Source organism: Euleptes europaea, chromosome 1 (genome assembly GCF_029931775.1).
Source record: "Euleptes europaea isolate rEulEur1 chromosome 1, rEulEur1.hap1, whole genome shotgun sequence".
In the NCBI taxonomy this organism is placed as follows: domain Eukaryota; kingdom Metazoa; phylum Chordata; class Lepidosauria; order Squamata; family Sphaerodactylidae; genus Euleptes; species Euleptes europaea.
Genome location: NC_079312.1, coordinates 38,552,519 through 38,577,162, shown reverse-complemented (window position 1 = coordinate 38,577,162; position 24,644 = coordinate 38,552,519). Strand labels below are relative to the sequence as shown.

At 43.6% G+C, this 24,644-nt stretch overlaps 1 protein-coding gene across 1 annotated transcript in view; it reads left to right on the top strand.

Moving 5' to 3' along the window:
* The first annotated feature begins 8,603 nt into the window (after positions 1-8,603).
* Positions 8,604-24,644, top strand: part of LRIG1 (leucine rich repeats and immunoglobulin like domains 1) — a 108,406-nt gene continuing 92,365 nt past the window's right edge. The window contains exons 1-2 of the mRNA XM_056846696.1: positions 8,604-8,707; positions 16,877-16,951. Of these exons, the coding sequence (XP_056702674.1) occupies positions 8,604-8,707; positions 16,877-16,951 (179 nt within the window). The remainder of the gene's footprint in view (positions 8,708-16,876; positions 16,952-24,644) is intronic.

Below are 24,644 nucleotides of genomic sequence, written 5' to 3'. Positions count from 1 at the left end.
GTTGCCCAATGAGATGGATTCTCAGTTCAGATATTGTGCAAAATCGCAGTTTATTTTGACTACAGCTTGTGAAACCAGAATTCGGCTCACAGTCATTTCAATCCTACTGCAACCAATTCTGGTTTCATTACCTTCACTGTTTGCCCTGCCTCCTCTCCGAAGCCTGGCGGTGTGCCAGCCTGGATTGTTGCAAGGACAGTGCCGGGGAAAAGTCTGGATTAAGAAGCCCAGATGTCTGAGTTAGTACCTTACATTCTAGTGTGATGGAGACTAACATTAGTTAATAGTGGTAGAAAATAGTAAGAGTCCAGTAGCACCTTAAAGACTGACAAAATTTCGGGTATGGTATTAGCTTTTGTGAGTCACAGCTCACTTCTTCAGATAACACGAAAGCTCATACCCTACCAGAAATTTTTGTTAAATCTTTAAGGTGCTACTGGACCCTTGTTCTTTTCTGCTGCTACTGGTAGATCACGATGGGTAGCTGTGTTAGTCTGCCTCCATTGGTTAATAAATCAACTTCAGATTTCGATTTTGGGAATGTAGGGGCTGCAGTGGGAAGGAGGAAGTGAAACTATTTTGCTGTGCTTATTACGATTCTTTGGGCTTCTACCCAAAGTCTATTTTGAGATTTGGGTGTTTAATTTTGAATGTTACATAACTTTAATTGGAGCCCACAGATGTTAGTATCCACATTATTCATTCGGTGTGCGACATTAACAGTGAATTATCGTCCTAGAAGTAAAATGGGCTTACAGACGTGGGGAAAACACATGGAAACGCGTGGGGAGAGCAAGGCGACCTCTGATGGTCGGAAAATGCAAGCATAATCAAAGCAAAGCCCTGGAGTAGTTGGCAGGGTGACCACGAGGAAACAATCATGCATAATTGACCTAGGTATTTTCATTTCCTTGTAGGGATAACAGGTTCATCTTGGTGGCTAATGCTAGTTTAGATGTTAGTAGCAACTCATGAAGAATCCAGCAGCCCTGTGAAGCTCGCCCATGTGCATTCAGTATGGCAATTGCGTAAGAATTTGGTTCTTTAATTTTTAAATGCCTGGTAAAATTATTTGGGAAGTGGGGATGGCAGAAGAAGAATTGGTTTTTATACCCTGCTTTTCTCTACCTTTAAGGAGTCACAAAGTGGCATACAATCACCTTCCCTTCCCCACAACAGACACCTTGTGAGGTGGGTGAAGCTGAGAGAGTTCTGAGAGAACTGTGCCTAGCCCAAGGTCACACAGCTGGCTTCATGTGGAGGAGTGGGGACCTGGAATCAGATCTGGTTCTCCAGACTAGAATCTGCCGCTCATATGGAAGAGTGGGGAATCAAACCTGGTTCTCCACATTAGAGTCCACCGCTCTTAACCCCTACACCACGCTGTCCCTGTGTGGTGAAAATGTCCTTTATTTCAGGGAGATGCCATGCATTGGGGGTCGGGGTAATATTTCCCAGCACAAAAATATCAGGAGGGGAAAAAATTCTTTCCCCATGTTGTTCTTGTTCTCATCTGGAAAAAAAAAGCATTGAAGAAATCTTAAAGTGTAGTTGAACTCTCAGTTCTGTTGTGCTGGGTTCAATTCTGTCACCCTTTGAGACATGATAGAACTGAACCATAACCAGCTTGGTGGGGGGGGGGCTGCCACCTGCTCCAGTCTTGGATAGGTCTTAGAGTTTTATAGACTCCCAAAATCAAGTTTAAACATTTATCTGTGGTTTTGGGGGAACACAAATAATGGGAAGAAAACAAAATGTATCGCAAGGCTATCCTTACGTAACATTTTCTGCTTGTCCTTTTGCATATGTATTAGGAAAGAGTGACATCTGAGTGGGATAATCCACTTAGTTTCCCCCTGATGATTCTATTTACATAATTCTAGGTTGACTATGAGCCCTAGTTCATAGAAATGTTCAGTGTGTGTGGGGGGGTAACTGTTAAAACACAAATAAACCAAAAGTATTTTGCCAATTTAGAGATGAACTCTTTTTTATTCTGGCATACGTTTTTTTGTTTGTGGGCTAGAGACTCTGACAAATTGAGCTCAACAAAAACACTGTTAGACTTTTAAGATCACGCAAGACTTCTGTTTGTTCCTGCTCGTAGAGATATCTTGGGGACAGTCCTGCGGATAGCTGATTCTGAACAACACATTTTTGAGAAGATAATGCTTGCATTAAACTATTTCTTAGGGAAAGAACCTATTTGCCTATCATTCTCTTTGACCGCTTATCTTGGAAGCTGGAGGGGAATTCATCAAACCCTTCTTGGAGTCTGTGAATGGACTGAGATTCGGCTGCTGTCTGTTGAAGAACGGTGCTTTCTTTTCAGTCCGAAAGGGGCCCTTTCAGATTCGCTGCCCCTTCACAAGCAACTCAGCGGCTTTCTTTTCCCATTCAGATCCAGCCATGTGTGCTCCATGCTCCCTTTTACCGTACTGAAACAACTGTAGAAATTTGGTGGGAGGGGGTGTGCATTAGGGGAGCAGGCTGGCTATTCAGCAAGCTGCAGACTAGGCAGCTATCTTTCGACAGATTAGCCCGAGGAATTTCTGTCGCAAAAGATTTTGATTGTCCGGAGCCCTTGATTCTTTTGTATGTGCAATGGTGAAAAGTTGTGTTAGGCCAAAGAATGACAAAGTGTTTAATGAAAGCCACAGTTGGTATTAAGAGACATTCCCCAGCTTTTTCCTTCCCCTCCCTCATCCCTCTCCTGCCTCTTTAGCCAAAAAGTTTTGGACACAATTTGCTGATCTTACAGTGGTAGGTAAATGGTGGCAAACTGATCTGATAACTTTGGCTTTTGAACAAGAAGCAGACTGTGATGTGGCATTTTAGGAACATTTATTATGTACAGGAAGTAAACAGCCTATTAATTTAGAGAGTGCCCCCCCCCCCGGGTATTAACTTCTTTATAGCCTTGAAACCTTAGGCAGCACCCTGAGGAACTAGCTAATCTTGCTTCCCCACCTGAATTCTCTTCTTCAAGCAGGAATTAAAGAGAAATTCAGTGCTCTTGATGAATTAGAATGGCAGGAATATAGGGCACACACAACTTTTAATTTTTGTTGTTTCTTAGTCGTATTTACATAGCAAAAATATGTTGCCCTTTTTCTCTTTCAGTATGCACGAATCCTTTAACTAGAGCACTGTTTTCAGTTTACAGACTTGATTCAGGTATCTGTTGGCCACCTGAGTCTAGCACTCCCAGGGCAATATTAGCTTCCATCTGGAGTTCTAGAGCAGGGGTGTCAAACTCATTTGTTACAAGGGCCAGATATGACATAAATGTCTCTTGGTTGGGCTGGGCCATGTCTCGTCAGTCTAGATCGGGACTGGAGGGGGTGGCTACCTCAGCTGGCTTGCGGGCCGGATAAGAGCTCTCAAGGGGCCGGATCCGGCCCATGGGCCTTATGTTTGACACCCCTGTTCTAGAGTTTGCCATAATTGATGTGTTTCTGGTCATGCTAAGCTTAGATTGCTGTAATGTACTTCATGTAAAACTGCCTTTGAGGACCGTTCAGGGACTTCAGCCAACACAAAATACAGTGGCAAGGCTGTTGCTGGGAACATGTTATAATGAACGTAGTGTCTCTGTGCTGTAGGTAGGGTTCCAAACACTGGCTAGGCAAATGCTGGTAGATTTTGGGAGGCAATGCCTGGTGACAGTGGAGTTTGGGACAGATAGTGATGTCATTTCTGGGTGACACTCTAGGGATTTCCCTTAATTTCTGTGGTACAGACTGTAGAGACTAGAGGAAATTCCTAGAGCATCATGATGGAGGCCATTTTTTTCTCTCCTGTTCCTCAGATTCTCAAAGCTGGAATATTGGGGGTGGGCCTGGCCAGTTACTAGCTGCAAGTAATATATTAGGTTTTAGTTTTACAGGCGCAACTTAAAAGTGCTGGGTTTGTTCCCTGAAGCTACAAATGATCTGGCCTCAGGCTTGCTGAAGGACTTCCTGCTCCATAGTGTTGCCATGTTCCTGCTGGGCGCAGGAGATCTCCTGCCCCCAGCGGCTGTTGCCTGCCAGCACTCCAGCAGCTGGTGGGATAGTTGTTGTTTTTTAAATCACTGTGACACCAGTTCCTTCTAGGAATTGCTGCTTGTGGCAATTCCTAGAGGCAGAAGTGATGTCACACAGTTGCCGATGGTGCCCCCACGTCCCCTTCCAAACTCCCGCTGGTTGCCAGACAACCCTATAGCTCCACCCTTTCATTAAGATCTTTCTCACAGATTATTCTGGATCTCCCTCTCCCCCCCCCAAATCTTCTGAGGTTAGGGAGGTCGTGACCATTGATGGGCTTTTTGCGGGGTGATGCCACACTTCTTTCGGGTGTTCGAAAAAGTTTTGTTTCATTTGAAAACATTTTAACTGGCAGGTTATAATGCGAATTAACAACAAGAAAATAAATACCCTGGCTTACAGCAGTAAGCAGAGAACTACCCTGAGACATAGCCCACAGACTACAGTAATCCATTTGGGTACCTGTTCATTTTTAAGAATGCCCATCTGAACAAGGTATTTGAAAGATAGGCTGGCTAGGGGGTTTGCTTAACAGAGTCAGGAGACCATTCCACAAAGTAGAGAACCACTACAAAAAACACTGGGAAGTGGGCATTAGCTGTCTTCTGCTTGCCTGCAAGATACAGGAGCTCTTTTGAGGTCAGAAATTTGCAAGTTTTTGTTGAGGTCACATGGCATCCATATGTGCAGCCATGTTCTTTCCCCCTTTAAAATTAAACATATAAGTTCAGTTTGTTAGGACCTTGGAGCTTTATGGAGTTGTTTAACAAACCACCCCATAAACAAAGTCTCCCTTGGAAACATCGGGATGTGACGTCACCCCATGGGTCAGGAATGACCCGGTGCTTGCACCTTTACCTTTTTTACCTTAACACTCTTGCATCTCAAAAGTGAACTGCAAGAACTCAATCCTGTCCAGTGCAGAGTTACTCCAGTGTAAGCACATGGAAATTATTGGACATACTGGAGTAACTTTGCTTAGGATTGTGTGTGTTATGTGCCATCGGGTTGCTTCTGACTTATGACGACCCTATGAATGACTGCCCTCCAAAATATCTTGTCATTGACAGCCTGGCTCAGCACTTGCAAACTGTAGGCCATGGCTTCCTTTATTGAGTCCAATTCATGTCATGTTGGGTATTCCTCTACTGCCTTCAAATTTTCCTAGCATTATTGTCTTTTCCAGTGAGCCTTGTCCTTTCATGTTGCGACTGGAGCGTAGGAGGGAATTTCCAGTAGAAAATCAGGTTGTGTTTTATGGATTGCAGCAACACTTTTGACTGTGCAGACCATGAAAAGCTATGGATGGTTTTAAAAGAAATGGGTGTGCCACAACATTTGATTGTCTTGATGCGCAACTTGCACTCTGGAGAAGAGGCTAGTGTTAAAACAGACGATGGGGAAACAGAATGGTTTCCAGTTGGCAAAGGTGTCAGACGAGGATGTATATTTATCTCCCTGTGTGTTCAATCTACATGCAGAACATATAAGGAAAGATTGTGCTGTTAATATTTCTGCTAGTCTTGCGCAAGTGTGCCTTCCTTTGTGCTTACGTTTGCATTCCTTTTGAAAAAATTGACTTCAGGGCTGAAATGCATTCTACCTGCCCTTTTCATCTAACTGATGAGCTCAGGCTTGACTTTGTGGTTTTTGAGGAAGGGATTCTTTGCCATAATAATCTGGACAAATTGCATTTTTATTCTTTTTTTCCTCTTTATTGGAACATGTTGGCTTAGACTTGAAGTGCCTTGGAATTTTTAATCTGCAGTCCAACATCTTTTATTAGATCCAAAACCCTTTTTGAATGTTTGTAGCGTATTAAAGGCTGCCAGCTATTGATGCAGAGGGGAAACCTGGCTCCCTAGAAACCGTTGTAGGTCACTTTGAAGACTGTACGTTTTAAACTAGTTCAAAAGGTGCTTGTTTGTTACTTGTATTTGATAGCAATCACCGAGGACAGAGATGTGAAGTCAATTGAGGTTGTAACTAGTCGGTCTAACAAAAGAAATTGCTGCAACCTCCTTGGTATCTCATAACTGTAGGTTCAATGTGTTGGCAGTACTTTAACTGATAAGGTTCTCAAGGTTTCTTGCTTAGTTGTTTGTCACTTAACCTTACGGCTGATTTTTTTTCCTATTGCCCAACTCTGCACAAGATAGAATGTTTTATACCTGGTTTTGGGGTGGTGGAAGACTTTCAGGATAGACGATTACTACATTTTGTTGTTGGCTTAACATGGCAGCATGGTAGAACATGCCTTCAGTTAGGGTGTTGCTTGGTGGAAGAAAAAGAGGCTGAGGTTAAGTCATAAGAGCCACTGTTTTCTAAGGGAGTTGAAAATATTTAAGACTTTGACCACCAACTTTTGTTATGGTTGAGCCAGTTTACTGAGGTAGTGGTGGTAGGAGCCCTGTGCTATGATTTCTGGTAGGTCAAGAGGTATTCAGTTCTGTAGTTGTGACATCAGAAGATATTGGAGGTGTTTAGTTCTGTAAAAGGTAAAGGTCCCCTGTGCAAGCACCGGGTCATTCTTGACCCATGGGGAGATGTCACATCCCGACGTTTTCTAGGCAGACTTTGTTTGCGGGGTGGTTTGCCAGTGCCTTCCCCAGTCATCTTCCCTTTACCCCCAGCAAGCTGGGTACTCATTTGACCGACCTCGTAAGGATGGACGGCTGAGTCAACCTTGAGCCGGCTACCTGAAACCGACTTCTGTCGGGATCGAACTCAGGTCGTGAGCAGAGCTTTTGACTGCAGTGCTGCAGCTTAACACTCTGCGCCATGGGGCTCCTGTTTAGTTCTGTAGAGGGTACCTAACAAACAACTTCCTGTCAGAAGCTCACTCCTAAGGCATTTTTTCCCAGCAAGGGCAGAAATGTGAAATTGTTGGTTTTGTTTCAACCGTAAGGAGTCATTTAAAAAATAAAATAAAAAATATCACAGTACATTGTGCTCCTTGGGATAACACCAGCAACACTGGAAAAGGCGTCTGAGGAATTGTATGGATATGCGGTCACAGCTGCCGGAATGGTACTAGCCATGAAATGGAAATTGGATGAAGGTCTCAACATAGGAGAATGGAAGAATAAATTGCCGGGGCACGCTGTCATAACTAATTTAGTAAACAAAAGACCTAGAGAAGAATTGTTTCTAAATTGGAGGCTTTATTATGCTTATGTTAAAACAGCATAAGTTCAATATGGATAATACTAAAAATGTGTTTTTAAAGGTATTTTTGTTTAGTATAACAAATATATAGAAAAAGAGAAATATATCACATTTTAGAATGTTAGAGGTTAAATTGGGATAAAAGACATATTCACACCCAGTGTATATACTTTTTCTTCTATATAATTGAACAGTAGATGTAATATTTTCGATGCATTATTTCAATCCCCTATTTTCCTCCTATCCCTTTTCTTTTATGTTTATTCTTTCGAAAATTAAAAAAAAATCACAGTGCATCAAAGAAAACACAGGAATGGCTCGATGCTATAAGATATAACTTCAGGACATGCTGAATGAAATCCCTTACTTATCTGTAAACACTCTTGCTTCTGTAAATTATGTTAGTTTTCTGATGAAAATATATATTTTGGCAATCAAAAGCAGCCTCCTTGCTGAAAGATTGCTAGCCAGTGTAACAACAGTTTTCATAAAGAGGTCTCTTGAGTAAACTTAGTGGTTCTTTTTATTAAATGAAGTGGCTTTCTTATGAACTAGTAACTGTATTGAAGAGCAGTAAGCAGAGAGCAACACTTAAATGCCAAAAGATCAGGATCAAGGATTACCATTGTATCATTAAAGCATAATCATGACTGTCTCGCAGGGGAGCTGGTACTTTTTTTCTAGGGGAATTTTTTTTTAACTTGGTTGGAAACCGTTCATCACCAGCTCCATCCTAGAAGAGTCATGTTAATAAACAGATTTCCATTCATTTTGTTTGAACTACTCTTTAAATGCAGGCCATACAGGTTGCATATCCCTTACCGAAAAATCCGATATCCAAAACTTCTGGTAAGATAGTGACACGTTTGCTTTCTGATCATTCAGTGTATGCATACTTTGTTTCATGCACAAAACTATTTAAAATATTGCATAAAATATTGTATAAAATTACCTTCAGGCTATGTGTATAGGGTTTTTATAAATTGGGTTGCCAGCTCTGGGTTGGAAAATACCTGGAGATTTTGGGGGTGGAGCCTGAGGAGGCCGGGGTTTGAAGAGGGGAGGGGTTTCAATGCCATAGAGTCCAATTGCCAAAGTGTCCATTTTCTCCAGGGGAACTAATCTCTGTCGCCTGGATATCAGTTGTAATAGTGGAAGATCTCCAGCTACCACCCGGACGTTGGCAACCCTATATATGAAACATAAATGAATTTCATGTGTAGACTTGGGTCCCATCCCTAAGACATCTCATTTATGTATATGCAGATATTCCAAAATCCGAAATAATCCGAAATCTGAAACACTTCTGGTCCCAAGCATTTCAGATAAAGGATACTCAACCTGTATTTTGGTGCAATCCAAGAATAATTAGGATTGCCAAATTTTGTTGAGCGAAGTGTCTGTGATATGCTGATCCCCCTGTCTCTTCTTTTCAACAGAAACCTGAGCCACAACAAGTTGTCAGAGATTGATCCTTCTGCCTTCTCTGGGCTGCCAAACCTCCGGGAGGTGTAAGTATTTCTCTGAAAAGCACTTTGGTCTCTGCCCCCAACCCCAGCCAAGAAAGCGCAAGGAAAAATGTATATAGTTTCCCATTACATGCTTCCATTGTACCACGAGCTTGCATCAGCAGATTAAATCGGAGGTATGGTTTGTCTTTCATAGAGCACCTGTGTGCTGCCTTTCTGTCTCTTTTTAAAAAATTAAGCAGTCAATTAGCAGAACATAACATCTCAATTAAACTGCTGTACAGTTATTGGAAATCTTTGGTGTTGGCTCCTTTTATCTCTGCCTCTCTCTGCACTTCATGTTAGGATTAGCAAGAGTAGTTCAGGTAACCACACCTGGCGACGCGGATATGCTTTCCTCTGCCAAGGCAGAATGCACTTGGTTGTGACATCTCATGCTAGCTTGTCCCGAATCTCCCAGGAAACAAAGGTGTAGTGTATAGTGCAACAGAACCATTCATTCATTCGCTTCTGCCTTTTGCTTGCTAACCTGGGAGGCAAGTTGGGAGATTTTTGGTCTCACCCTGAGAGCATAGGTTGAGTGGCAACGGTTGTGGTCGGGGGAGCCAGTACAAAAAAAAATGTAGTTACTGATTTTTAAAAAAGTATTCCAACCAAAGTCTCAATCCATTTCTCTTAGTATAGAATCATAGAGTTGGAAGGGACCACCAAGGTCATCTAGTCCAAACCCCTGCATAATGCAGGAAATTCACAACTACCTCCCCCACACCCTCCCAGTGACCCCTACTCCATGCCCAGAAGATGGCCAAGGTTCTCTCCCTCTCATGATCTGCCTAAGTTCATAGAATCAGCATTGCTGACAGATGACCATCTAGCCTCTTCTTAAAAACCTCCAGGGAAGGAGCACTTACCACATCCCGAGGAAGCCTGTTCCACTGAGGAACCACTCTGTTAGAAAAGTCTTCCTAATGTCTAGATGGAAACTCTTTTGATTTAATTTCAACCCGTTGGTTCTGGTCCGACCTTCTGGGGCAAGTCAGCACCATCCTCTATCTGACAGCCCTTCAAGTACTTGAAGATGGTTATCAGATCCCCTCTCAGTCTTCTCCTCTTTAAGCTAAACATACCCAGCTCCTTCAGTGTGGCACACTGTATTATGAGATAAAAAAAAATAAGGCCAAGGCCAATGGTGCAAAATAGATAAAAATATATTTTAATCCTCAGAAAAAAATTCCCTACGCATTTAGCCCAAGAGGCTTTTTCAAGGGAATCTTGTTAGTCTTGAAGTAGTTTTTCAAAGAAGAGTACAAGTTACGTTATGAGAAATTTCATCTCTTATCCTTCTCCCCTAAAAACTGCTGTCAATAGGAGCTGCTTTGAGCTCTTCTTTGACATGTTCGGAAGATATAGAATTCCCAACATCCTGTTAGGCAGGAGCTTTATGTGAAATGGAACCCCAGAAGGGACTGTGTAGATGTCTGGGGATCTCAGACGGCAGGGGTCTGCTTTAGATCTGTCAACAGTGATACCTCTGCCCTTTACTTTCTTCACTGAACACTGCCTTTTATTCCAGTGGAAACCGTGTTGCAGAGAGGGGTACTGCGAAGGGTCCCTGGGTATCGAGAACAGAGATGGGTTGAACCTTTCTTAGGATCTTGGCAGCACACAAACTCATCCCTTGCTCACCCCCCCCCATCTTTCATAATAGGGTTGCCAGCTCCGGGTTGGGAAATACCTAGAGATTTTTGGGGCGGAGCCTGAGGAGGGCGGAGTTTGGGGAGGGGACTTCAATGCCATAGAGTCCAGTTGCCAAAGCAGCCATTTTCTCCAGGTGAATTGATCTCTGTCGTCTGGAGTTCAGTTGTAATAGCAAGAGATCTCCAGTTAGTACCTGGAGGTTGGCAACCCTACTTCATAAGTGTGAGCATTTGCAGGCACGAGACAAACAGGAAGGACAGTGTCTCCCTGGAGTGGTGGGCTTTGAGCAGTAATTGCTTATGACCAACTTAAACTGATTTAATGGTTGCATTTGACTCTATTAAGAGCGGCCTGCGCCTTGCAGTGAAATTAAAACCTGGGGGCATGTTAATAAATTTATTGCACTCCCTTATTTTATTTTTTAAATTACCCTGACTCTTCCCTCCTCTTAAACCTCAAGTTGATGTACAAAAAAGAAAAGAAAAAAGAAGACAAAACCAACAACAGCAAAGTAACCCATGCTACTCACAGATTGGGTTCCCCCCCCCCTAAATATAATTATACCCCTTCCAATTCTCGTCTGAAAAGCTGTCTGGTAGGCCCACTGTCATGAAACAGGGTCTCATTTGGCTAAAACACCTTCCCTTGGACTTGTACAAGGATAGGCAGGGGTTGAATACCTCCCTATTTCACCTCTTAGCTCTACTGCCTTCTGAGCTGGGAGCCCAAGCTGGTATGTCCGCCTTGTTCTCCTCTCTCAAGCCTTTTGAAGGCCCCAGCCGTGCCTGGGGCATGCCCAGTGGCCTCCCTCTACTTAGAATCTTTATGAGGATGTGGCCAAACCCATGAGGGACCAATGGCAGCCTTTGAGCAATCTCTCCCCTGCATAGAACATAAAAACATTAGGAAAAGCCATGCTGGATCAGACCCAGGTCCATCAAGTCCAGCAGTCTGTTCACACAGTGGCCAACCAGGTGCCTCTAGGAAGGCCCCAAACAAGATGACTGCAGCAGCATTATCCTTCCTGTGTTCCACAGCACCTAAGACAATAGGCATGCTCCTCTGATCCTGGAGAGAATAGGCATGCATCATGACTAGTATCCATTTTGACTAGTAAGCAACGGATAGCCCTCTCCTCCATGAACATCTCCACTCCCCTCTTAAAGCCTTCCAAGTTGTCAGCCATCACCACAGCCTGTAGCAGGGAGTTCCACAATTTAACTCGTTGCATGCCACCTCTGTTAGTCTCTTGCCATGAAAACCCCAAAAAGGGGTCGCCATAAGTCGGCTGTAACTTGACGGCCCTTTACACACACACACACACATGCCTAGTGTGGACTGTATGCATCAAGCTTTAAATTATTAGCATTTGGTAATTTCATTTATTGGCCAAGATTTTTTAAAAAGTGACAAATAACTCAATAATTTGTCTTGTGCGTTTTGTTGTTGTTGGTGTTTTAATGGAGAGAGTAACAGTCAGTGGGCTGGGTCTATTGCTTTTGATTCTGGTTGGGAGCCTCTCTGAAAAAATAAATAAATAAAAGTGAGTACTAGTTACAGCAGCTGTGATTGGAAACTCGCTTTCTAACCCTTTGATCTCACTATTCTATGTGGTAAAAAGGGGAGGTGGGAGAGCTACTCAGTATAAAATATTTACAGCCCATTTGCCAGCGAATGTCATGCTGAAATGGATCCTGCTCAAAAATAGCACAGTTCTCTTGAGGATCCTCTGAAAGGCACTTAGGGTTTTAACCCCCCTAAATTTTTTTTTTTTTTGTAAAAGGGGAGATGTTTGGGAAAAGAGCCTTACTCGATTTACCACTCTCTCATTTCATACAGAAGCCATAGCAGAATATCAAATGCATTTTTATGATGTACAGCCATCTTCCTTTCAAGTTACAAAACGGAACACAAGGCTCGAATGGAAAACAGGAGCAGGGCCTTAAGCTAGAACTATAATTTGGGGAGCCACTGGACAATGGCACCTTGTGTTCAGTTCTGCCTCCCACCCATAATGTTCAGAATCACTTCACCTACGTCGTGACAAATGTCACATTGCAACGTCACTGCTCAGTGCCTATTGTAACATGAGGTTAATTATTCTAAATGTTACAGAGACTAACAAAAAAACTCTACACAGGGATGCCGTTTTCAGCAGTATCCCTGTGATATGCCTACCATGTAGTTGTGATCTTGCAATGCTTATGGGGAATCAAACCTGGTTCTCCAGATCAGAACCCACCTCTCTTAACTACTACACCACGCTGGCTCTAGCCAGAAACATAACCTCTGTTAAAATTTTCCATTGTAGATAAAGTAAGAATGTATTCTTATATATCCTAAAGTCCTTGTTATGAAGAAACTTAATAAAATAATAAAACTATGCTATTGCAGATACTTTGGGAAAAGTGCAAAGAGGGAGAAGAAGTGTAACAGTTGTTACCTCAAAAGTAATAATATCTGCGACAGTTAATAAATGTGCTTCAATGTATCATGTACTAAAGTGGCAACTGAACCCACTAGGACAGAGATTCCCACACTTTTTGAGTCATGGAGCATTTTTCAGGAGGAAAATTTTCACCTAGCACCTATATACTAAACCAAATGACAGTAGTATGTTTCTTTCCAATCTCTTCACGGGGCACTAGGAGATGTTTCAAGGAGCACCAAGTGCTCCACGGAGCACAGTTTGGGAACCTCTGCACTTGGAGACAGCCAAATCTGAAATCACCTGAGATCGTGAGAATCCAGATAGATAGCCTCAAGTTGCAAGTGCTTCTCTTGACACCTGTTTTGATGTAGACACACTTAAGTAACATTCTTTTATTCGTTCCAGACCTATAATAATTTATTTTATGGCATGTTGCTCATTTTAAAGTCTTTGACTTGGATCCACCAGAGCATTTTTGTGGATGAAATGATTTCTACCAGTGCTGCACAACTTTTATCTTCTTTCCCCTTCCACTGTAGTCCAAAATGTCCTGTCCCCCCACCCCGAAATGCTGCTTCTGGTGAACAGAGGGTCACCCAGGAACAGTATATTGGGCTGGAGTAGAGAGGTGAGAGAGCTGCACTGAGCATAGAAGTCTGTCTTGGCTGTTGTAATGCAGTGGTGGATTCAGTCCAGCAAGTTATTGTTGAGGAGACCCATGCTCAGAATTTTTCGCTACTTAGCTTTTCCTTTCTTTACCCCTTGCCCATCAACCGTTTGTTTTATTTTTGTATATGTCCTACCTTTTCCCGAACGGGCTCATGCCACTTCATAAAAGGATATCCAATGGCATCCATAACTCTGTAGTAAAATAGGCGACAGTAAAAAGAAAAAATCCGCAGCAGCCTACCAGTCATTGAGGTTCTGTGGGAACACCATGGTACAGTGTCTTCACACCTCAGCTTTTCAGATTTATCTTTTCATCAGAATAATTTCAGAAATTTCCCAGAAGTATTTTATTGGACTAAACACTCACATTAAAGTTGCCAGCTCCGAGTTGGGAAATACCTGGAGATTTTTGGGGCAGACCCTGAGGAGGGCAGGGTTTGGAGAGGGGAGGGACTTCAATGCCATAGAGTCCAATTGCCAAAACAGCCATTTTCTCAAGGGGAACTGTTCTCTATCAGCTGAAGATCAGTTGTAATAGCGGGAGATCTCCAGCTACCACCTGGGGGTTGGCAACCCTAAATCACATGTATGTATATCTAACAGGCAATCCTGTACTGGTTTGATGCTGGTAATTTTCTGCCATATATATCAATTATACTAGATGTATAAATTATTGATTATACTGTACACTTTTTAAACTGAAGAGCATGTGGTGTCGAGACTGCTAGATTTCTTTTCTTTCTCTTTCTTTTTTTCTCTCTCTCTCTCTCTCTCCCCCTCCCTCCCTCCCTCCCTCCCTCCCTCCCTCCCTCCCTCCCTCCCTCCCTCCCTCTCTCTCTCTCCCCCTCCCTCCCTCCCTCCCTCCCTCCTCCCCCTTGGACTTTTGGGACATCACAAACAGTAGAGAAAAAGAAAACCCACTTACGCATGACTTAGAAGCCACTGTCATGGCCCGAGGCAGGAAGAAACCATCTTTGCTCTAAAATCTTTGGCTTTTCAATTGCTGGTTGAGAGGGTGAAGAGCAACGAGGGCAGTTTTCAAGCTGCCAGGCAAGCAGCTGTTATTATGGTAATTAATTGGCTAATTCAGCATACAAACAAGAGCTCTTCAAACCAAGAAGGGAGCATGTTAAGTGACCCAGATCTGCTTTCACTCAGTGAGAGAATTCGAGCATTCTGCCACTGAGAGGGATATACTTCTGTATCTGATAGCATAGCCAATATAATAGAAAGAAGGAAAGCTGTCGTACAACTGTCTGTCTGTGCTCTTTGGAAAGGATCATATATACCAGTGTCCAAGAGTGTTGCCTGAGCATTTCTTTTAAGTTTTTTGGTTTGGTTTGAATGCGAGGGCTTTCAGACATTTCCAGGGTATTATTTTCTTGCTGGATCTTAAATATCGGATCGCTCTTCTCTCCCTCAGCCGAAGCCCTGAAATATTTGACGCTCCTTTTTAGTCGCTCCTGGGAGGGATGCTCATGTTTCCAGGGCAGCGCAAATCAGGCTGCTGCAATCTCTGCTGGGGCGCCCGGTCCTGATACCAAGCTCTTATTGCAGTGGCAGAGGCGATGTCTGTTGTACGGCCTGTTAGCAGAGGGGGTCAGGGCTGCAAAAGATATGCTTCTTGTGGCAGCTGCAGCAAGGCAATGGCTGGGAGTTGGCAGGGAGTTAAACAAAGCCCCCCCAGGCCCTGCCCCTTAGTATTAGTATCAGCAGTCAGCTAATGCTAGCAGTATCTGGTTGTATATGAAGAGGGGCCATGGGGCGGGCCTTCAGGGCCAGTGCTCAGGGCCCTAGCCACCCTGCTTCAACAGGGCCTTCTCAAATGCAGGGTATAGCTTGAGGTTGCAAAGTGCCTCCCAGTTCACCGCCATCTGTATTCCTCTACTTCTTTCCCCCAAAATGTCTGACATTAATGGGGGCCCTTTTATCTGGAGTCCAAAATTGTTTAACTGTATAATGTGTGTGCAATTTTTAAAAAAATAATCAAAATTCTTCATTGATGACTGAATTTTTGTGACCTGTATGTGTTGAGTAGATTTAGAAGAAGAGTTGGTTTTTATACGCCGACTTTCTCTACCACTTAAGGAAGAATCAAACCAGATTGCAATCACGTTCCCTTTCCCGCCCCACAACAGACACTCTTGAGGTAGGTGGGCTGAGAGAGCTCTCGCAGAGCTGTGACAAGCCTAAAATCACCCAGCTGGCTTCATATGTAGGAGTGGGGAAACAAGTCCAGTTCCCCAGATTAGCATCCATCACTCATGTGGAGGAGTGGGGAATCAAACCCGGTATGTATATTTTGCATGAGTCCAGTAGCACCTTGAAAGACTAACAAAATTCCTGGTAGGGTATTAGCTCATACCCCGCCAGAAATGTTGTTAGTCTTTAAGGTGCTACTGGACTCTTGCTCTTTTCTATTGCTACAGACAGACTAACACGGCTACCCATCGTGATATGTTTTGCATGATATATTCTTCTGCTGGTGGCTAGAATAATCACCCCCAGCTTCTGAGACTTTGCCAGGCAGTTGTGTGCCTGTTTTTGTGTGATTGGGCCTATTCACAATGGGTGTGATTTAGCCAAAGTTAATTACACTTGTCAAAGGAGGGAGGGCTTGGACCAAAATAAACTTGATTCTAAGCTGAACTCCGTGTCTGGTATAAGAGTACATGTTTGTATGGTGCATTCGGAGGGATACCGAATGTACACAACTGAATGCTTATGGTGCTATTTATTTATTTACAACATTTAGACCCCACCTTTCTGCTCTCTTCAGGGCCACCAAGGCAACTAACAGATTAAAAACGAACATAATGAAAACACGTTTTAAAAATCATTAAAACCAAACAAAACCCATTGCTCTTCTTATTGCTAATGGTATTCCCTTTGTCATGCATCACAGTGGTTATAATAATTGCTAATACCTATGCCAGGAATTAATGCCCCCAGTGTAACAGGCCGTGTCCCAAACGGGTTGTGTGTGCCTGAGATCTCTTCAGGAGCAGCGCTCAGGCCTTGCCAGAAGGTGCGCATGTGTCTCACGAGTTGCCGTTTGGCCACCCCTGATGGGCACTGGCGAAGCTGCCGTTCCATAAATATGTGTTAGCAATAACTAAAGCAGGCATGGAATGTGCAGCTGGGTTTCTGTTGCAAGTGTTCTTGGCAGACTCTTTGCTGGAAAGTCACAAAGATACAGGAAGCATTGGAACAGATACCCAGAATTCTAATTATCTGGAGAAATGTGACTTTTGGGTTGTTAAAGGGTGACAGATAATGAACTTCATCGGTACAAAAAGGCAATTTACCTAAGGTTTCCTGAGTTGATGCGCTTCAGTTTTGCTTTAAAAAACCAAAAAAACAACTACAACCCAAAACCTTCTGGCTTAAATGACTGATTTTGTTTCTTCCAGGCGACTGAGTAACAATGAACTGACAGCCATTCCATCCCTGGGAGCGGCATCTGCCAACATCACATCCCTGTACCTGTAAGTTGCATTCTCCCCCCTCCCAGGGTTCTGTTTAGTATATGCATAATTCTTATTATGGCTCTAGCTAACTGTCACATTTATATCCCACCTTCCTCCAAGGCATTCAGGGTAGCATACATGGTGCCCCCCCCCCCATTTTATCCTCTGTTGGGTAGGTTAGGCTGAGAGAGAGACTGGCTCAAGGTTACCCAGTGAATTTCATAGTGGGGTAGGGACTTTAAGGTCTTTTATGCATGGCTGTTTCCGGGTCTTTGTGTTGATTATGCATGACATTTCCGACCTTCGGAGGTCGCCTCGCTCTTCTCCTGCATCTCCCCGCGTTTTGCCGGCGTTTTCAAATTCAAGATAAAACAGGTCTCTGAAAACATAGGGAAACACAGGGGGCGAGAGAGGCGACCTCTGACCGTCGGAAATGGCATGCATAATCAACACAAAGACCCGAAGTCCTTGGAGGAGTGACGGCGAGTGAAACAGCCGTTCATAACAGACCGAAGACTACACCACGTGGTCTCTGTTTTATGTGTAGTTCCTCCTATTTGCATTCAAAGCAGCAAGCCGGAGCATTCTAGAACATTTAGGATCTGAAAGGAGAGCTATTTATACATGTCTCTGTAGGTTTTTTTTCAGTTGCTTCTAGCACTTGGTAAGAGGAAGGATCAGGGTGTACTGCTGCCGAGTGGAATGCTGCAAAATCCCAATAAGGCAGGCTTTTTTAGTCAGTAATTTGTCCATCTGGTCAGTTAAACAGTTAACTCTTGCTAGTGAGTTTGTAGCACTAAGCGTGGCCCCCGCAGCCTCAGTTCAGGCAGGGCAGTGTGTTGAAGGGAGAGCCGCCTGTGATGAATTCGTGCCTGGCTTGTTTGGGTAAACAATGCAATGTCTCAACTTGTTCGGAGTGCCAAGTGTTTACTCTGAAGACCAAGCGGGATCATAGTCTGTGGGAAAAGGCCCATGCTTGCTAAGCATACCTGTGCCAGTTGCCTGTCATCAGCCCTGCCCTTGAGATTGTGTCCTGGGTTGGGAAAGCAGTTGAAGTCAATACCAAACCTGAAGCAGTTCCAACTTCTTCTCAGCTGAAGGTAGGGGGTGTAGCGTTACTAAGCTTGCCCCTCACCCCAAATTTAAGCAGCTTCAGCAAATATAAGGAAGAATCAGGATTCAAAGTACATCTACAGGATCAGTGGGCTACTATGCTTCTTTTGTGCTTACGGCAATCTTGTTGTCTTGGCACCAGCAGCACTGAGCCCTTCCATGTGAGAACGATTTCAGGGGCAAATCGAAGGAGTTCTACTGTTGCCACATCTTTCTGATTAGGGATATGTGCCTGAATATTTTTGGACCAGAAATACCTTACTGGGATTTTTCAGGTATACTCTGGTCAACAGAAACAACATTTGGGATTCCAGAATACTGAATATTGATTCTCCAAATATCCTGGAAATCTTTGGGAATATTCAGTGCCGCCATTTTAAAACTCCCAGGACTGTTTTTCTCCCACTTCTCAGGGTTCCCTGGCAATGCAAGGGAGTAGTGGGAAGACAGCTGTCCTAGCAATAGGATCAGATGTAAATGGAAGCACTTGAACGGCCTGCTCGGTCAGATTCTCACGTCGCTCCATGAGGGGCCAACTACGCCTTTAGGTTTTAAACTCGGGGTTCCTGCAGCCACACAGCAGCTGCGTGGAATGTCTTTTTAAAAAATAAAGGATAGCCCAAACAGGCTGAAAATGCCACCGAGGAAGGAAGAAGGGCTCCTGCCTTCCTTCCCAAGCCATTTTCCCATGCCGAAACAGCTCTGGGGGATTGTTTTCTCATTTTTGCTGCTCCATGTGGAATAATCTGTGCATGGGCAAAAACAGCTTGACTCCATTTCAGAGCTAGATTTTTTTTTTTTTTAGTGTGTTCTGCTTTTGATTCCTACTGCTTGCTGCCTGCCTGGAAAGACCTTCTTGTTCTCAGCCTGCTGGCTGAACAATCTTCAGGAATGGTAGAATTTGTTTCACAATATTAATTCAAGTTTTCCTGTGTGATTTTTTTTTTATTATTGGGGGAACCATGTACTTGGGAGTTCAGCCTTTCTTTTCTTTCTGGTTCTTGTTTTGTGGTTTTGTTGTGGTTTCCTTGGTTTTGTTTTGTGGTTTTATGGAGTTTTGGAGTGTTCCTGTGGATTTTTTTAAAAATTAATTGTTTTAGCTAGTTCAGAAGAAAGTTCTGGGTTATGTTTTAAGAGTTAACTGTAGGTATTTTATAAAACACAAGGCTGGCTTGACATTGGTTCTGTTGGGCTTGTATTTTGCATTGCAGGCTTTTGGCCAGTGGTTGCTATTGTGTGCTATTAGCTTCTTTGAACCCCCCCCCCCCATCCTGTAGGAAATAATGGAGATAAGCAGGATTGGGTGGGGGCACCTTGTTCAGGGACCCATCGAATTGGCCCCGTTTGCTTGAAAATGGGGGGGGGTCTTTAATGGACGGGCAGCACTAGACCCCCTCTGCAAGTCTGATGTCATTTGGTTTAAAAATAACCACTCCGAAGCACCCTCCCCCAATTCCTCTGAATAATTCTAGAATCCTGGAAAAAACCTGAATTGAATCCTGAAGGGTATTGGACCTGAATACCTCCAAGTTCTGGTCTTTGTCCTTCACAAAATCCAAATCCAAAAAATACCAGGGTTTTAATAGGTGCACATCTCTATTTCTGCTGCCAGGGTTGCTACTGTTCTGATATTGGTGGATACAAGGTTCTTTTATTACTTTTTAGTGTAGTTACCCTACTTTGTGTTTTGTTTTTTTTCGTTTCCGTAGTGGTGGCTTGCACATTTAGTGGTTTTTTAAAATATATCTAAGGATTGTAATCTGCTTCGGGGTGATGATTTTTATACAGAAATAGCTTAGATGCATAAATATGTAACATTGTAAGCATCAGGAGTTGGCTGGGGCTAATTTAAGGCAGATGAACCCTTTCAGCATACAGGGTCTGCATGGATGGTTGCTTGAGCTTGAGAGTCACAAGAAGGGAGCAGCCTTCTTCATTGACAGTTATGGGGATGTGGATGACTCCTCAGATGAGAATGAGGTAACCAAACAGGCAGACTCACGGGAAAAGTCAAGCTTGTGTCCCTCATTACAGATCTGAGGCAGTATAAAGGAAAGCTGGCGAGCGTGCTATAGACTTCAGAAGAAAGTCAGACAGGCTAGTGAGAGAAGATCCTAGCTGTCAAGGCCTGAGCAAGATCTATCCTGCTAGATTAAAATCTACTCTTACTTTTAAAATTTGTATATTTCATTTTTAGTCTGCCTTTCTTGCACGAATCTCAGGACAGCAGACACCGTTCCTCCTCCTCCTGCTAGCTGACACTGATCCTACTTTGACTGTGGCTAAAATTCTGGCATCATGGCTTCTGAGTGGGGATGGAAATTCAGCATGGCATTTGTAAGATTGGTTCTGTCCCAGACCGCTGGGCCAGTGGATTGTTACAGAAAGCTCTTGCTCCTCTGTTTTATCCTCACAGCAACCCTGTGAGGTCAGTTAAGTTGAGAGAACATGACTAGTCCAGAGTCACCCAGTGAGTTCCATCTCAAGTGGGAATTTGGACCTGCCTTTCCCCAGGCCTAATCCTGAACTCTAACCACTATACCACACTGACAGTTTGCTGAAGCGTAACAGGGCATGAGTAGCTACAGCCAGCCTCATCACAGTCTGTACTGAGAAGAACGATCAAGAAGTCCAAATTTCAGATATCTCCTTCATGAGAAATTGTCCAGTATCATTCTCTTGGTGGGCAAGGAAAGGGGGATGAGAGAAGAATGATATGATTAATGGAATTGGTTACCTAGGGAAGTGGTGAGCTTCCCCTCACTGGCAGTCTTTAATCAGAGGCTGGACACACACTTTTCAGGGATGCTCTAGGCTGATCCTGCATTAAGCAAGGGGTTGGACTAGATGGCCTGTATGGCCCCTTCCAACTCTATGATTCTACTACTGACAGAAGCAGGAGAAAAACAGAATTTATTGAGTACAAAGCATGTTCTTGGGAATAACCATGGCTAACTATCCGGTTATGATGGCAATGTCGTGGTTCTTTCAGTGGGAGAAACTTTGTGCCACCCCTGACTCGCTTGGAGAGAAGAACACATTAGGCGGTAATTTCGCTGGATGCGCTGGGACAAACAGATGTGGTGAAACGTGCCCTGGACTGTTTTCAGAACACAAGTTTGGCTTCACTTGACTTGAGAACCACAAAGAGGTGAAGGGTTCTGTATTTGAGCAAGAAGCGCCTTTTCAACTCTGGAACTGACTGCTCCTTGAGAAAATTAAGGACACTCGCTAGATGACCAGATGTACATCACAGCAGATGGCATTTTACAAAAAAAGAGTCGAAACATGTTTCTTGTTTCATTGACATTCACACTTTGACCTGATCCTCACTAGTACCAGATGGAACTAGAGATGGGCGAACTCCCTCTCCCCGGGACTCAAGTGTGGTTAGACTGAGCTTATTTATTTGCAAAGAACTCAGCAAATAGTTAATTATATTATGAACTTGCTTCCAAGCACACTGAAATTATAAACAGTGTGGCACACCCAATAATGTTACCAAAAGTGCCATAAAGTTCTGGGTGTGTAGTTGCCCAAAGAATTCACCCCTTTGTCTTTGAGCTCACCCCAGCTTATCTGACCTGCTGCTGGCAAATGATGTGGGGTGCCAGACTAACAGGAGACCAACTTGTTGCCTTCTCCATCCTCCTCTCCCTCTTGTCTTTTTCTCTCCTAAATGACTGAGACATTATTTCCCAGAATGCACCAGGCACCTGGCAGCATTGTTCTCAGAATTCCCTAGTTGCCATGGATGTTATGCGTCCAAGCTGGAGGCAGAGGAGAGGCAGCAAGAATTTTCCCTTGTCTTAGCTGTCTGCTGGCATCAGCACATCACTTCTCAGCAGCAAGGCAGATGTTTTGCTGGGGTATTTTTTTCGGTTGGATTTACCACCCAAGCTAGAGAATAATTTAACAGCTGTGAGGCTTGATTCACTTTGGAGCCAGGTTTTCTGAGCTGCTGAAGCTTGTACTCCGAGCCGAAGGACACACTTTTAAAACACAGAACCATAGAATTATAAAGTTGGAAGGGGCCATGCAGGCCATCTGGTACAACCCCCTGCTCAATGCAGGATCAGCCTAAAGCATCCTTGACAAATGTTTGTCCAGCCACTGCTTGAAGGAGACCAGTTCTTCCAGCAGAATAAGAGGAAACTGGACACAACAGCAAAGCCCTCTAATTTCTCAAAGAAAGGCTTTTGACATGGAAGGTGGAAACCTGAGACGCTTCCTAGACCCCTTCCTTCCTTCCCAGCTTCCTTATGTTTTCCCCAATATTTGGCCACACATCACTTGGGACAGACGGGAACAGGAAAATCATCTTGGAGTGGTATACAGTAAAGGTCAAGTTCCAGCCTTCCCTGTCCCAAGCAGTCCATAGCTTGGAGAAAATCTTTTCCTCTGCAGAAGACTGGGAAGGAAGAGGAGCAAGAACTATCACCAGTGGAAAGGGCTGCAGGTTTTTACTCAATCCTGTTGACCGAGAAGACAGAAACAAGTGCATATTGTTTGAAAAAATTTGTCAAGAGCAATAGATTGAATGGTTTCTGAGAGAGACATTTCCCCCCTTGCTAGAGAAATATATGTATGTTTTGTCAGCCTTGAACCATAACAACACATATTTCCACATAGTCATTCCCCTTTCCCTTCATTGTTGTCAGCGAGGGCATGTATATTTGGCACCACATGTATGAATTGCGTGATCTACCTCCCTTGCCAGAAGATCCAGTTGTTCCTGAGCCTGGATAAACAGCTGTTGATCAATCCCTTAAACGGGCTGTACAAGATCTTAGACTCATCGTGAACACAGGTCATATTGAAACCTAACCTGTGCTACATACCATAGATGTCATCTGACCCTTAAAGTTGGTTCACAATATGGTATAGAAGTGAAAAACCCTAGATTACTACACCTCCCAACTATGGATAGAAAGTGTAGTGTGGTTGGAAGCACAGCCATGTACATTCCTGCATGCATTATACCCTTCCTGAAGGATGAAATCCATCAAACGTTAACTCCACCATCTCTGTTTGATCTGGGGGTATTTATTTTTGTTTGTTCAGATTTTTAACCTTGTTTTTCTACCCAGTGGGAACCCAGAGCAGCTTACAACACCATTCTTCTTTCACTATTTTATCCTCATGACAAGGATAGGCTGTCTGTGAGGTAGGTTGAGTTGAAAGAGAGAGGGGGGGAGAGAGACTGGCCCAAGATCACCCAGTAAGTTTCCATGGCAGAGATGATATTTGAATCTGGTCTCCCAGATTCTACTCAGACATACTAACCACCACACCATGTTGACTTTGGGATACCTTTGCCCGTCTTCTGTGTGTCATTTTACTCTTAATTTTAGTTGTCGGTTTGTACATTTGTTTACTTTGCAAAGGTATTCTCTGTGAAGAGCAAACCACTGGTAGGTGTAAGTGAATGCTGTTATTAAAAGGGCAAAGCTCTTTAGTGGATAATTGCATCAGGGTGTAATTGTTGGACTGGTTGCTTATCTCCCAGCCTTTCACTCCCTTCCACGCTTCGCTTTTGCCCTACTAGACAGGCCCACTGCTGGGATGGCCCAGTTTATGGTTTCCGCAGGCTTTGAAAAGAGGTACTCTCAGAGCCAATGAGGTGACCTTGATATATTTAATTGTCTTCCTTTTCATGTAAACAAATAAATTGGCTGCATTCCTACTTTCCCATTAAAACGGTACTAAAATAAGGGGGGAATGCTGTGGAGCTCAAGTCAAAACTGGCAGCTGTGACCACTTCTTTCTCTTTTGCCTGGCAAGAAATGTGTCCATATTTCAAAGAAAATAAATTGAAATCTGGCTACTCATGGAGTGGGGTGCGTGTGCGCATTTCCCCCCACTGCGCCGCCGGCGGAGGGGGCGTCTCTTTCTCCTGTCTTGTCCACACTACATCCGGGACAGAAGTAACTAACCCAGTTAAAGCAACCAGCCATCTGGCTTGCAGTCACACGAGTCCACCTCATTTTAGGACTTCCCAAGATATTATTGTGGTTTCTGGGCAAAAGCCAGTGTTCTTTCCAACAAATTATTGGGTTTTCCTCTTGTGGGACAGGGTAGGGGTTGCTTCAGATGTATCCTACTTTATTTCCCCAGTTTTGTGAATTAAGAGTTATTATTTTATTATATTTCTAGCCCTCCCTCCCCGGCCAGGACCAGTTTAGTGTCAGAGTGGGTTGGTAATTACTGTTCTGAGTGGCAGGGGCTCAGGAGAAAATCCCAAGTCCTGGGACAGAAATCTGTCCTAGTGAACTGGAGAATACAGGTGGTAACAGCTGTATTGTGAGTGAGCAATAGACCTAGGATAACGCAATTTTTATTTGTGTTTGACCAGTTACACTTGCAATATTGTGAGTACTGAGGATAGTTTCCATGTTTCTGTGTAAAATTAACTGCAGCAAAATCCTAGCTGAAATCTTACTGTGTCGCCGTTGCTGCTGGTTACATTTTTATGGTCTTGTTGCTCATCTCGTATATTACAGTTTTTATTTTCAAGTGGTTTCTGAGATTGAAGTGCTGCAGCTGGAAATGGAAATAGATCAGCCGTGCCATTTTGCTAGTTGACTTAAGCCTAAAG